This window comes from Lissotriton helveticus, chromosome 2_1 (genome assembly GCF_964261635.1).
Source record: "Lissotriton helveticus chromosome 2_1, aLisHel1.1, whole genome shotgun sequence".
In the NCBI taxonomy this organism is placed as follows: domain Eukaryota; kingdom Metazoa; phylum Chordata; class Amphibia; order Caudata; family Salamandridae; genus Lissotriton; species Lissotriton helveticus.
In genome coordinates, this window is record NC_136059.1 from 1,907,902,435 (window position 1) to 1,907,918,600 (window position 16,166).

Sequence of the window (16,166 nt, forward strand, 5' to 3'; positions counted from 1 at the left end):
CTAATGTACGGTGTGAAGCGTTAAGACTCTCCACTGTAATCCTAATTCTCTATATCCAAATATCTGTTCCATACGAGTTCGTATCATGCAATATCTTCCGAGTCGCGTATTCCGTGGCGTTCAGAAGACCAGGCAGTAGCGGGCAGGCCTCTACAGGAGGTGCCCTTCTTACACAGGGCGCACCGCCCCCCAACCTGTACGCGTCTTTCATCACGCGAGTCCCACTGCAGGTGTGGGATGCCATTAATGTTGTTCATGATCTCACCACGTTCCCCTCACCGTTTACACCATTGGTCGAGAACCCGGATTTTACCCCCGGTATGGAGCAGGGTGCCTTTCAGCATTGGCGGACTGCGGGGTGCAGGGCGCTGTTTCATATGTATACCGCAGAGGGCATCATTTCATTTCAAGACTTCAGGCACGATTATCACCTACCTGAAACAGAGAGAATGCGGTATTTACAGGTGCGCCATTGGGCGCTACAACCGCAGGTGCATGACTCGGCGGACAGAAGGCTTTTACCTTACGAGAAGTGGCTTGCGACACGCACTTCGGATGCGAAACTGATCTCGGATCTATTCAAATTTTTGCAGCCTCCCTCCTCTCATCTTTACAACCTGGGTAGGGAGCGTTGGGAACGGGAACTGGGGAGGACGTTGAGTCATACAGAATGGGACCAGATCCCATACCGGGCACGACATTCCGCATACCACACCGGACTCACCGAAACACTCACTAAGGTGACTACCTACTGGTACTACACCCCAGAAAGATTGCACGAAATGAATCGTAGTATTGAGGATACATGCTGGCAGGCTTGTGGGCAGGTAGGCACACTTACGCATGTGTTGTGGGATTGCCCTTTGCTACGCCCCTACTGGAAGCAGGTCCTAGACGAGATAGACATACGCTTTGACATTGAACTGCCACGCTTCCCTGCGTATGTACTGCTGGGCTTACCCAACCGGTTGAAGTACCCCCTAAAGTCCCGAAGAGGCAGACAAATTGCGATAGCGTTGGGATCGGCTGTTCAAAACATTCTCATACACTGGCGCACCACCACACTCCCCTCTATCACGAGCTGGCTGCATAGATTATGGCATGTCCTGGGCATGGAGAAGTTGTCGCTCACAGTGGCAGGAGAGGTGGAGCAATTTAACGATCTGTGGCTACCGTTTCACTCACTGCTGGTCACGGAATTTAAAGAACTCACATGTCCACCGTATCTTCGACTTTTGAGATTAACGTCACCTGCAGATTCCATTGATTGATGAGGCTTGGGATGGGTTTGGTCGAAAGGGGAGGGCGGCGGAAGGAGGAATGTGGCAGGCAGGCGAACAGGGCACTGGACGGGGAGGGGAGGGAGGGGACAGAAGGGGTAGGAGGGGTGGGGGGAGTTTGAACAGGGGGTTGTTTATTTGTGTATTATGGTCGCTGTATGCGCAACGAACGACAGAACCGGAGGGGCACTTACTCCGCAGAGACTTTCCGCACCACATGCACCCCTGAATGGCTGTATCATGACACGAACCCTTGCGACCACTGTTCTTGTTTTTGTAAATGTCTTAATAAAATGCTTTAAACCTAAAGGTAATGTGCTTGGAAGCTAGGAAAATAGCCAAATTTAAGCCAGGCATTAGGAACACCAAGTACATCGGCAGCACAGTCAATGATGGTGCTGGACCTTGGAAATTACAACCCATCTCTATAATCAACTACTCTGAAAAGACTTGCGATGATCCCTTATAGTGCACAGGAAAATGGACCAGTCTGCAAAGAAGATAATTTCCATACTAAGTAAAAACATAACAAAATGGCGGCCACATATGTTATAGAAATAATGTTAGACATATACATTTTTTTTAACTCCTAAGATATACAATGTAAATACAAATGCCCCCTGGGCTTTTTCTTTTTTAGTTATTTTGAGATATTTTCAATTAAATCGGGACCGGCGTTCCCACGAGTAACATTTTACAATAAGCAAATGTTTTTTAATCCAACAAATAGGAACAAATCCTTTTAACCACCTAATACTACTATAAAGGAAATTTTCAAAGAACATCTGAAAAATAAACAAATAGTTTTGCGCACACTCACCTGCTGGACCATATGTTTCTGTCGACTTTTCAAGAATTCCGGTTGGATCAGATATGAGGGAGTAGAAATTCAAAAGTTTGTACATGTTTTGCCAGCACTCTGCCGAGGGTTCACTCTGCTCGGATACAGTGATTGAATCAGAATCATCCATATGAATGGCCATATGATCTACTACCTCCTTGGAACCTTTCCTGGACACCCTTGAAGTCCTTCTTTCTGATCGCCCCAGGCTATTTTTATTCCTAGGCTCCTTTTTGTTATTTTCAGCATTCATTCTTTTGTTCTTTACATTATTAACTCTTCCACCACCATTGAGACTCCCCCGAGAGCTGCGGCTGAAGTCAGAAGAACGAAAGTCGCGATGCTTGCGTGTTTTAAAGGTAGGAGTTGGGGAAGCAGAGCCAGCAGTGTACCTGCTAAGTTTGATATCTGTCTGGGTAGCTTTGATGTCATCAATCATTGTGCTGAACTGGTGAATAAGTCGAACTAGTGCCATATCAACATGCTGGCTGATGGACTGGCAACATACAGTGAAGTTACAGTGGAAGGTGTTGTAATAGCGTTTGTTTAAGTCATGAAATGAAAGAGCACTGGTGGAGATCTGTGGAGTGCACAAAGACTTCTCCATCACAACTGCATTGATGCTAAAAGTTTCCAACATCAGGGCAGGCTTGAACTCGAGAGGAGGGAGATTAACAGCTCCTTGCCTGCATTAGTAAAAAAGAAAAATTGCAATATAAAAGGTTAAGCATTGTATTTAACATGCATACGTGTTTTAAATGTTTTTATTGCCAAATGGCATTAATACGCCTATTGTCTGATAGATGTATCGAGATGAAAATAAATTAAATGGGTTTTACATAGTTGGACTTCCTAACCTATCCCCATTTCTTATCTGTCATCTACATAGTGCTCCAATTTTGTTCATCCATAAGTAGTTCAAGGGTATTGGGAAGGCCACATAAGGAAACATCTTGGCCTCGTCACCATCATTACTTTTACAATTATTCGACTAAGCGGATCTAATCTTCTTACTCAAGTCAGAAGCAATTTGGACCCAACAGCCATGTCAACCTAATGCTAAGTCAAATTATTGGCTCAGTAAATGGTATCATAAGAGCTAGGATACTCTCTCAGGTGACAATGCATTTTACAAATCTGCATAACATAACAATCAAACTTTTGAGAATCTTCTTAGGGTGAATTCATGTTTTTATTCACGGAGCGATCCTCATTGAAGCATCTTCCCAATATTCATATATCCATGTTCAAAGTGAAGTTTCACTGATTCGTCAAAAAATCTGATTCATTTTATGATCATCCTGAGTTGGGACGGAAACGTTTCTTGCATAATAATGGGAGTGTACCTCAGCCCCAAGTATATCCTAGCAGTGGGGATAACTGGATCCTTGATAACAATTTTTGGTCATGGATAAGCACAAATCATGCATGAGCCATGCCCTCTGTCATGGATAGCGGTCATGCTATGACTGAGAGGGGAAATCAAAGAGCTACCCTTGTGTGGTGAGGCTACTGCCTTCAGATGGACTTAAGCAGCATGAGCACGGTGTTGGCAGCTAAATATGATCAGTAGAGTGAATAGGCCTTTTTTCCTGTGTCACAGCAATAGGGTCTACTTGACCACTCATTTTCTGCTGTTGAGTGCTTATCTCACCCTTGGCCTTCATTAGGATGAATGTAGCACTGCACAGTGTGCCGGTGCTTATATGCACATGTTGAAGTGAATGTATGAGTAACTGAGAGTGGTGTCATACATGGAAGACAGCCTGTCTGGGTGAGTGCTCTCGGGTGTATGTGTGCCTGTAAAGTGGTATAGTACGAAGAAGCATAGGAGCAGGAATGTATGTGTTCATGTGAAGTCCCAAGGCCTGTTGGAGAAGCATGTGGAGGTAGAGGATTCCTCCATGACAGGTTTATGGATTGCTGCTTTACAAGGAGCTGGGTGAGACACACAGCAGGAAGGAAGAGCCAGGCTCTTTAGTATACTTCAAAAGGGCTCTTTGATTCATAAAGAAGTCGCTTGTCAAAAGGGCCTGGACACATCTTAGGAAGGAGGAGGGGCTGATGACAGAATCATAAAGAGTAGGGCTGGAAGTCATTGTAACCTTTTGATCAACATACATCAGTGAGGCAGATATAAAGGTGTGAAAATCTAATTACTCCCAAGGTCTGTGTTTTGAGATTAGCGCCTTTGGAGACACTCCTGTTGTAACAGGTTGTTTTGGAGGAAGGATAAGACAAAATGGTGGGTACTTCAAAATGAGCAACCGCAATAGCACGAACTTCAAAGACTAAGGCGTTAAATTACATTTACGTCTAGAAACAGATTTTAAAAACAGGAGCTTGGACCGCCTAAATTTGTCTAACTGAAGATCAGCAGGACTTCTGCCTGTTGTGACCAGGACTGGTGAAGATGGATCTAACATCTCCCTGCTGGATGAGGGGACATCAGTCAGGAGAATCATGAAATCGTGCCCTGGAGCACCAGCTACTGCTTGACCCAAGATCAGTGGGATCTGTAAAGAGAAGGAGATCATCTGGAAGGAGATCATCTGGAGGGAGCGAGGCAGTGTGTGCATTTACGTGACATAAGTAAATAAATCAAAAACAAAATAGTATTTGGATACACAACTAAATAAGGAAATCAACTGTATAAGGTACCTCCTTGCTCTTTTGCCTCTTCTTTCCTTTGATGTGTCTGAATCAACAATATCTGCTCTGAGGCAGTCCAGTGTGCCAGAGAAAGAAAGATGTTCTCCAAAATACATTCTGTAACATCGGGGCACCACATCCTGGGATTGAATCCCTGTGTAGCTGAGCAGCGGCTTAAAAACAACCTGTAAAATACATAAGACACCCATTATAGTTCTGCCATACATGTTTACCTTAGACTGAAATTACGACTTTCAATCAGATTATTTAATTGGTCTTTCAACATACATCTATACATACACACATATATACATATACACATGTATACACATACATATACACATATATACGCATACATATACCCATATATACACATATATACACACGCACACATATACACATACATATATACACACACATACATATATATATACACACACATACATATACACACACACACACACATATATATACACACACACACACATATACACACACACACACACACACACACACATATATATATACCCACATACACACATATATATATATATATCCGCAATACCTCGCAGATTAACCTCGCATAGACGCGAAATCACGAGCGTGGACCCAGTTGTAGTGCATTATTTTATTTCCTTTTTGCAAGAGTTAAGACGCATTTCGGCCGTATACACACACATATACACACACACATATATATATATATATATACACACACAGGTACACATATATACACATACATACACACATACTGACTTACATATACACACATACATATACATACATACATATACATACATATATGCACACATACATATATACATATATACATATATACACATATACACATATACATAGACACATATATACACATACACACATATATTTTATTTATTTTTTCAGTTTGTAGAGCGCGACAGCTACCCAAAAAGGGTTTCCCGGCGCTAGCGGAGACAAGAGCCACATAACACGACAGAGCCACAAGTTATTGATTAAATAGCCAGGTTTTAATGGCCTTCCGGAAACGGCCGTGTGATGTGATGTGATAAGCATTTATATAGCGCACTACCACTCCAGGGAGCATCTTGGCGGTTAGACTCATATGCTAAAGATGGGCAGAAATAGAGTTCTCAATCAGGGTGATTAAACCAGCGATTTGCAGACTGAGTCTGCCAGACTATAGATCCATGTCTTGAGGAATTTCTTGAACTTTTTTTCGGGTGTGATAGTACGCAGTTGAGGAGGCAGCGTGTCCCATGCCTTAGCACCTAATACTGCCAAGGACTTTCCTCCCTTGGTCATCAGTTTGAATTTTGGGACACTCATTAAATTGGCTGTGGCGGATCTGAGTTCTCGAGTGGGGTAATATCTGTTAAAATATTTAGAAAGGTATAGAGGGCCATGCTTATGAAAAGCCCTAAAGGCAATCATCAACACCTTAAACAGGATGTGTTTCTGTATAGGAAGCCAGTGAAGCTCCTTCAGTGCGGCAGAGGCCGAAGATTTCCTTGGCCATCTGAGCACCAGTCTTGCTGTAGCATGCTGAACCATCTGCAGTTTATGCAGGGCAGGTTCATTAACCCCTGCATACAGGCTGTTGCAGTAATCAAGTCTGGATGTAATCAATGCCACTGCAACAGTGCGCCTGGCAGATAAGGGTAGGAGGTCGAAACAAACATTTCCTAAGGCCCTTTATGATGTTAAAGCATGATCCTGCCACTTCCTTTGCCTGCTGTTTAAACGAGAGAGTCTCGTCAAATTTTATGCCCAAATTTCGTGCTGCCACGATAGTATTGGGCGGAGCTTCTTCCTCTTTTGGCCAGCAACTCTGGGGGGAGAAGAAATTGTTGTGACCAAACGACACAATTTCTGTTTTGGCCGAATTGCATTTCAGATGGTTATTTTTCATCCAGGCAAAGGTCGCCGTAAGACACTCTTTTAGGGTCTTTTCGGCGATTGCCGGGTCTTCATCAAAGGCTAAGACCAGTTGAGTGTCATCGGCAACGCTATAGTGCTAATGCTGAAGGAGGAGATGAGTTTGATCAGAGGGACTATATACAGATTAAATAAAATGGGGCTCAGACTGGAGCCCTGCGGTACCCCAGACTGAACCACCTTCTCCTCAGAGCAGAACTGGCCTAGCATTGTAATCTGCCTTCTGACCTTCAAAAAGTTTGTGAACCACTTTGACACGGTGCCTCCTATGCCGACACTCATAAGGCGATGTAATAGGATAGCCTGGGACACCGTGTCAAACGCTGCAGAAAGATCTAACAGGATCAGGACAGCCCTCATGCCCTGATCCAGTGCAGCTCTGATGGTCTCTGTGGTGTACAATAATGCAGATTCAGTACAGTGATGGGCTCTGAACCCGGCTTGGTTAGGATGAAGAATATGATTCTCCTCCAAATAAGCCACCAGCTGCTTATTAACACAGGCTTCTGCCATTTTACAGATAGCCGGGAGAAGCGAAATAGGCCGTAGGTTAGATAAAACTGTAGGATCCCGTAATGCTTTTTTCTGTAAGGGTCTTACGGCAGCAACTTTCCAGCAGGCCATGACAGCTTATAGAGCGGATGTCCAAGGGGAGGGAATTCCAGAGCCTGGGACCCATAGAAGCAAAGGACCTCACACCTATCCTTGCGAGTCTGACTGTAGGCACGCAAAAAAGAACTTGGGAGGATGAACGAAGTGTGCGTGCAGGGGAATATATGTTTACCAGTGATTGCAGATATCTGGGAGCCGTACCAGTTTTGATTTTATACAAATAATTCAGGGCCTTAAACTTCACACGGCTCTATACACACACACATATACGCACAAGTTACTACTTGTGTAACGTATATCTGTAAGAGACATTAGTTAGTGATAGATTCCTTACCTTAGAACATCCCCAGGCATCAGACTGGATCTGTAAAGTTTTTTGCTAGCAGTATCCCTGCAAATCAGTAGGTTGCGTCGCGCGGCGTCGTATGCGCCGAGATGACATCACAGAGACTGCTTAGGCACCACCCATGCGCGCGGACGTCAGTTCTGTGCACGACTTTCTGGGCCAGGCACGCAGAGCCATGCAAGAAACAGACTACTGGTGCCATGAAACTAGGGCCCTGAAAGGGATGTCCTTAACCCTAGTAATCAGTTTGCAGAACGGAGAGGATGGGTGGGGTGGTAAGGAATCTATAACTAACTAATGTCTCTTACAGATATATCGTTACACAAGTAGTAACTTGTGCATTCGAAAGAGACACGTTAGTGATAGATTCGTTACCTTAGAATAGATACCCCAGCAATACCAACCCCGGTGGAGGGTCTGCGAATAAGATTACACCAGAAAGTCACGGAGAACAGAACGGCTAAAGAAGCCGTCTCTCCCGACTTGACTGTCATGGCAGTAATGCTTGGTAAACGTGTGCAACGAGGCCCAAGTAGCTGCCTGACAAATGTCCTGCAAGGGAATGCCGTGTCCCAAGGCAGTAGTGGCTGCCGTTGCCCTGGTGGAATGGGCACGCAGCCCCACCAAAGGCTCCTTCGCCAACGAGTAACAGGGCTTGATGCAGAGAACGACCCACCGAGAGATGGTCTGTTTGTGCACAGCCTGACATTTTATGGTGCCCACGTAGCCAACAAAGAGCTGGTCATCCACCCGGAACAGTCGTGTGCGTGCCAGATAGAACAAGAGTGCACGTTTTGGGTCCAGACGGTGGAGCCTCTCTTCTTCTTTCGAAGGATGCGGAGGCGGAAAGAAGGTGGGCAAAGTGATGGTGTGCCTGATGGAGAAGGGCGTGACAACCTTTGGCAAGAAAGAAGGACGAGTCCTTAAAACCACCTTGTCTGGATGAACAGAAAGGAAAGGAGGTTTAGAAGAAAGACCATGGAGCTCACTCACTCTTCTGGCAGAGGTGATAGCTACCAGGAAAGCAGTCTTTAGAGTGAGAAGACATAAAGGACCGTTATGAAGGGGCTTGAAGGGAGCGCACATCAGATATGTCAAGACAAGGTTTAAGTCCCACTGAGGCATAATGAACGGCACGGGAGGAAACGTGTGCGTAATGCCCTTCAGGAAACGGTAAACAACCGGAGACTTAAAAAGAGAAGGCTGATCTGGAAGCCGCAGAAAGGCGGAGATGGACAAAAGATAACCTTTGAGAGTGCCCAGAGCAGAGCCCGGCTGGGCCAAGGATAGTAGGAACAGAAGGACCTTCGAAAGAGGGGCAGAAAGGGGATCCACAGCCTGTGCTGTGCACCATGCCACAAATTTGTTCCACCTGCAGGTGTATACCATCTTAGTAGAGGGACGCCTGGCTGACAGAATGACTTCACAGACTTCGGGAGAAAGATCGAAAGCTGTCAACTGTCGCCGCTCAATCTCCACACATGGAGGTGGAGGCGGGACAAGTTCGGGTGGAGGACCGTCCCCTGCTGCTGCGACAGAAGATCCTCCCGAAGAGGCAGTCGGATGGGGGGATCGATCGCCATGTTGAGTAGCTCGGGATACCAGTGTCAATCCGGAGCCACAAGAATGACTTGGGCCCGGTCGCGCCGAATCTTCTTCAGCACTCTGGGCAGAAGTGGTATAGGCGGAAAGGCGTACAACAGACCGCAACTCTAGTTGCAACGAAAAGCGTCACACAGCTAGCGCCGCCTTTGAAATTCCAACACGCAGAACTGATGATATTGCACGTTCTCTCGGTGGCGATTAGATGTAACCAAGGCTCTCCTCACTGCAGAAAGAGACCTTGTGTCACGTTCGAGTTCAGACGCCATTCGTGATCCATCATGCACCGGCGGCTGAGTTCATCTGCCCTGGTGGTGAGAGAACCTGCCAGGTGTTGAACCACCAAGGTAATGCCTTGATGTTCCAGCCATGTCCAGAAACGCAGAGCCTCCTGACATAGGGTCCAGGACCCCACCCCGCCCTGTTTGTTGCAATACCACATGTAGGTGGTATTGTCCGTGAACACCTGCACCACTCTTCCCCGGACAGAGGGAAGGAATGCCTTTAGTGCAAGTCGGATCGCCTGAAGCTCCGAAAGGTTAATATGGAGCCGGGACTCCGCCGGAGACCAAAGGCCTCTGATCTCCGCCTCTCCCAAGTGGCCTCCCCATCCTAGGAGGGACGCATCTGTCACCACTGTGTGCTCCGGTTGGGGAAGGGAGAGGGATCTGCCATCGACCCAATCGCGATCATGAGCCACCAGTGCAAGTGTCGTGCAGTGCCCTGAGAGATCCGGACGTTATCAGACAGGTTGCCCTGATGCTGTGCCCACAGGAACTTCAGTGGTACAAAAGGGGGTGGTGATGGACGGAGCATCTGAACCAATCAAACACTCACAACCAGTCAACAGATCTGGGTTTAATCCATCACCGTTCTTTAGCCCACTCTGCCACCCCAGTTCAGACAAGGCCATATGCAAATCAGCCTGACCCTGTGCCTCATGGGAACAGTCCAGCCCGAACTGCCAAGCAATCAAACACTCACACCCAGTCAACAGATCTGGCATGTTGCACTAGCAGGATGCAGGAGGCCATCAGGCCCAGGAGCCGGAGGATCATCCTGACTGAAACCTGGAATAGAGGCTGAAAGTTCAGAATCATAGCCTGAATATCCCGGACTCGCTGTTCGGGAGGATAAACTAGAAACAGCGTCAAATCCAGAACCGCTCCGATGAAGGGGAGCATCTGAGAGGGACTCAGGTGCGACTTTGGCACATTGATGGAGAACCCCAGCAAGTGCAGGAGGTCGGCCATAGTCTGAAGGTGGGAGACGACTTCCTGGGGCGAGCCCGCCTTCCCCAACCAGTCTTCAAGGTAGGGGAAGACTGTCACCCTTGACCGGCGCAGATATGCTCCGACCACCGCCATCACTTTCGTGAACACCCGAGGGGCATTGGAGAGGTCGAAGGGGAGCACGGCAAACTGAAAATGCACCGGGCCTACCGTGAACCACAGGTAACGCTGGTGGGCCGGCAGGACGGGGATGTGAAAATATGCGTCCTGCAAGTCCAATGCTACCATCCAGTCTCCAGGGTCGAGGGCAGCCGAGACCTGAGCCAGAGTCAACATCTTGAACTTCTCCTTCCGGAGGAAGTGGTTGACGTCCCTGAAGTCCAAGATGGGAGGCAGGCCCCCTATGTCCTAGTTGGGAACCAGAAAGTAGTGGGAATAACAACCACATCCTCCTTCCGGCCCAGGAACGCGCTCGATGGCCCCCTTGGCCAAGAGGGTCATAGCTTCCTGCTGGAGAAGCGTGAAGTGATCCCCCGACATGCGGTGGAATCGAAGTGGCATGGCCGAGGTGTGGGGGTAGACTCGAAGGGGAGGGAGGAACCCCTCCTGACGAGTTGCAGCACCCACTTGTCAGTAGTGACAGAACGCCAATGGAGAAGGTGATGGCGATTCCTGCCACCCACTGGCGTGGGGTGCGACCTGAAGCTAAGACTAGGAAGGTTTCGAGGTTGACGTTGCAGGGGCGGAGGTGGACTGACCCTCACGACAGCCCGAGGAGCCACCTCGGCGGCCTCCACGCCCCCGGGCACGCCGAGTTTGGTTCTGCGCAGGCTTTTGGCCGAACGAACGGGCAGGGGCGCCTCTGCCCTGGCCACGAAAGGAATGAAAAGTAGACGTGGCTGGGTGCGTGGTGGAAAGGCCCAATGACTTGGCTGTAGCCGTGAGTCCTTAAAACACTCCAGAGCAGTGTCGGCCTTATCACCAAACAAGTGAGTGCATTCAAAGGGCATGTCCATGAGCGAGCCCTGGACTTCCAGGGAGAACCCGGTGGACCGCAACCAGGCGTGGCGACGAAGCACCAAGGTCGTGGAAATTACCCTACCGAAGGAGTCTGTGGTGTCCAAGCCACAACGAATGGTGAATCTAGCTGCGTCCTTACCCTCAGCCACAGCCTGAGACAGCACAGTCTGGACCTCCTCCGGGCACTGAGGCAACATCTCAGCAACGGTATCCCACGCTGCGTGGGAATAGCGGCCAAAAAGGCACGCAGTGTTCACCGACCGCAGCCCTAAGCTGGCCGAAGAGAACAACGGCTTGCCAAACTGTTCCAACTTCTTAGAGTCCTTATCTGGCTGAGGCATGGGAAAAGCACTCTGGGACGTTGAAGCTTGAATGACTAGACTCTCAGGTGTGGGGTGGGTGGTCAGAAAGGCAGGGTCACCCAGCGATGGGCGATGTCGCCTTGCAACGTTTTTATCCACAGGAGCCCCTGTGGCTGGCCACGACAAAGTGCCCAACAAGACTTCAGTGAGGGCATCATTAAAGGGCAGCAGTGGCTCTGATGAAGTGGACGCCGACTGGAGCACCTCAGTAAGGAGATTAGTCTTAAGGGTCACCCTGGAGAGATCGAGGTTAATCTCCTTTAGCAGCCCGACGGAGCACCACTGTATACGAGGCCCCTTCCTCCATAGTGGGTGGGGGAGAGGCAAACCCCGGATCAGAGGAGACATCACGGCCGCCGGCCTCCTCCAAGTCGTCTACCCAATCCTGCTCAGAATCACACTGACGAGCAAGAGGGTCCTCGGACCCCTCCCAAACATCCTCCACTGGTCCCATGATGCTTGTTTCCAGTCCAGGGAGGACCCGGCTTGGCAGTTCGGTCGGGACTGTTCCCATGAGGCACAGGGTCAAGACTGATTTGCATATGGCTGGGTCCAATCTCAATCTGGGGTGGCGTAGTGGGCAAAAGAACAATGGATTTAGCCCTGATCTTTTGACTGGGGAGAATGTTTGCATTGTCAGCATTCCGTCCATCATTTGTTTCCTGTAACACATTTCGCCCTAAGTGGGATGGGTATGACCAGACATGGGTCCCTTGCTCACTGTGCCACTGGATTCAGGCTAGCCTGGCTGATGAAGGGTGACATACCATGAAACCGGTCCCAGGATACTTGTTCCCGGTCCAGGGACGACCTGGCTTGGCAGTTCGGTCTGGACTGTTCCCATGAGGCACAGGGTCAAGACTGATTTGCACACGGCTGGGTCCAAACTGGGGAGGCGTAGTGGGCAAAAGAACGATGGATTTAACCCAAATCTTTTGACTGCTTACAGATTGTTCAGAACGCGGCGGCCAGGTTGATCTATAACATTCCATACCGCCACTCGATCTCTCCCTACCTGAAGAAGCTCCACTGACTTCCAGTGACCAGGCGCATTCAGATAAAGTCACTTGTTTTGGCATTTAGAGCAATGCAGGGTCAGGGCCCGGCTTACCTTAGAGCTCGACTTAAGCATGCTCAGTCTAACCGCTCACTCAGATCTAATCATCTTCAACTCTTGGTGACGCCCCGTTTTCGCCACTCCAGAATTGGGGGTAGAGCTTTCGCAGTGATCACGGTCAAAATCTGGAACAGCCTGCCATCGCCCTTGCGGATGGCTGAATCTGAATCTATATTCCGACGTGACTTGAAGACCTGGCTGTTTTCAAAGTCTTAGCCCTCATTGAGTACCCGCATCTATCGTCTGTCCTAGCGCCAGGACACCCCCATTTGGGGGAGCTGTGCACTTTACAAGCTTAAAAAATAAATATATATATATACACACACATATATAGACACACACATATATATATATACATATACACACACATATATACACATGTATACATTTACACATATATATATATACATAAACACACATACATAAACACACATATATACATAAACACATACAAAACACATATATATTTACACACACACACACAGAAGATGCATTAATTCAACAGCTGTAATTTCAATATTACAAATGTACATACTGAGTACAGCTAGTTTCTCCAAGTTAAATCATTTCCTGAATTCAACACTCCACAAGCCTTTATAAATGACACACTAACCACACCAGAAATGCGCATACATCAATTCTTCATGTCAAATATAGGCCTTTTCAGATTACCATGCAGTGAGCACAGGGGGATACAACAGGGTACATGGACCACTAAAGAGAACATCATATTAAGACCATAATTGTTGACCAAACCCTGCAGTGCAGTGACAATCTAGCAATATCAAAAACAAATGTTGGTGGTATTTTCTTCAAATCAACAAACTGTGTACAAGGAGGCCAAAGTTCTGCTGCAGACCAAAGCCTACTTGACTCTCCAGATAGCTTGACTGACCAGTCACAGCCTAGCTTAACCAATTGGCTGCTAAGTCATTCCCCCTCCAATTGCCAAGCCTTTGTTTTTGTTTTTGGATGTCTGCGGTATTTCACACGTAACCCTTCACAACCTTTTTCCACAAAAAGGTATCCGTGTCAAATGTGTGCCCTTTTTTCACCCCCAACAACCTGGGGATTCCAAAGGCAACCATGGTTTGTAGATTCAGCTTAAGAAAACTGAGAAATTAGCAAAAATTTAGAAGATAAATATTTAGTTTTTGGGATGAAAAATAGGAAAAGTGATGTACAAGAAAGTGTATGGCTTTTGTTCCAAAGATGTCATTATTTAAACTTTTGCTGTGTTAGGATAATCATCTTGTAAACTTTCAGGAACAAGCCGAGTTGCATCCCCAAAAATATATTTTGTTACCACAGTTTTTTATTTTTTCTAAGAGCTAGTGCATTTTCCTAATTTTTGAGGTTTTAACCTTCTAGCAATTTGTGGTGGAAACAGCCATAAAACCCATGGGTGATTCCGGAGAGCTAATCATTCCCGAAATGTAGACAACATTCTAAATTCATCAAGGGGTGATTTGTGTTGATCCTTCAAGGTTTTACCAACAAAACTAATTGTAATCTGGACAGATGCGACCAAATGAGAAACAATTATGATCAGCTGCAACAAGTTCACCATATTTCAAGATGTCTTTGCATCAACACTTGTGAAAAGCAGGGAATTGAAGGAAATTACATCTCACATGAGGAGATGGATAATATCCCTTATAGGTAGAGTTATCCATTCCGCCTACAATTTTCACTAAAAAGCAAATAGCATAAAGTTAAGTAGGTCGATGACGTGAAAGACATATTGGGTCCAGGAGAACACACAGAAGCATTACAGGACAAGAATCAATGAGCTTGAACCAATGAGTTTATACAACGGCTATTCAAAGTGTGTCACGGCAACGCTACCCAACAGAAGGATATACAAAGGAATCTGAGCACTCTTAAAAATGAATAAGGCTCCTGAAGAGAGCAGGAGATTAAGACAAAAAGAGAAAAGGAGGCTCGACAAGCATCAACAATGACTGAAACTTGCTGGACTCAACCTTCGGGGAATTCACCATCTATTTGAACATGTCCATCTCATGGTTTTAAGAAGCCATCCGCCGGGCCTGCACATCTTGGCACCTACTTGGCTTCCAAAGCTTCTCTACTTTATTATTATTGGTTCAAAATAGTTTCCACGACTGGTCTGTTTGAATAAGATTGTAAATTTAGTAACTGCTTCAGCAGAGGAGAAGAAGGCCTGGATGTTCACTCGAGAGACATCCCTTTGAAAGACCTTCAAGGTTTCATGAATGTTAGCAGTCTTGGTGGTAACTGAGCAAAAGCGTTGACATCATTATTTTGATTTTAGCACTGTTTTTACAATACATTGTATTACGGTTTTGTGTTTTTAACTTTTTTCAAGAATTCACTCCTGCGCAGACTGTTTTTGAATTTAGCTCCTTAATATCCAGCACTGTTGGAGCAAGTTAACTCTACAATTTTCTTGGTTGGACTGGCGCGGAGTACACATCAGCCCAGCAACATCTGTTTATTCTCCAAGCCAATCAGCAGTTATCCACAAATTTGCTACCACCCAGCATTTCCACACTTGGCCTGGGAATGACTGCCAACCAGGGAAACCTACCAAACTCAGACATTTATGAAAATTAGCCATCCAGGAAAGTTCATGGTGGTGCGACAATGCCTTTCAAACTTTGGCAAAAACAAATGTTTGTCACATTTCTGTGAGAAAGTTCCAGAATCTGCAAGGATCTACACATTTACTACCACTCTGCATTCCCACGCTTCTCCTAATAAACACAGTACTTGTGTGGGAGTATGGCTCATTGCCAGGAAGGCATCTGCACCCCTTTTTTTAATTTTTCTTCTTTTAAAGAAAAGAGAAATCACTGGCATCTAGTGGGCTTTTTACCTCTCCCCTTGGGGCATATTGGAGACTTAAACCTACGCAAGGTTGGGCCACTCCTAACCCTTTTTTTGGTTTTCATTTCAATTTTCTGCTGGCTAGTGAGTTCAGCCGTTTGGGGTTGAGGCCTGGGTGGCCAATCCCACCCCTTTTTTTTTTATTTTGATTTCAATTCCATTGTGGCTAGTGGGCTTTCTACCCCACCCTGCAAAAATAGCACCTGGAGTGTAGTGGAGAGCGAAGTCCCCTGCTTGGCCCCAGGGGATCGTGAAAGGTTAGAGGGGGTACTGGAGCTGTACACAACAGCTGCTAC

At 46.8% G+C, this 16,166-nt stretch overlaps 1 protein-coding gene across 15 annotated transcripts in view; it reads right to left on the reverse strand.

Annotated features, from left to right (window-relative positions):
- BLTP1 (bridge-like lipid transfer protein family member 1) overlaps window positions 1-16,166 on the reverse strand; it is a 2,102,388-nt gene that overhangs the window by 1,199,766 nt on the left and 886,456 nt on the right. For all 15 annotated transcript variants that reach the window (XM_078676841.1, XM_078676840.1, XM_078676839.1 and 12 more), the window contains 2 exons: window positions 4,783-4,958; window positions 2,101-2,807 (listed from right to left, as the gene is read on the reverse strand). In XM_078676841.1, coding sequence (XP_078532967.1) covers window positions 2,101-2,807; window positions 4,783-4,958 — 883 coding nt within the window. The remainder of the gene's footprint in view (window positions 1-2,100; window positions 2,808-4,782; window positions 4,959-16,166) is intronic.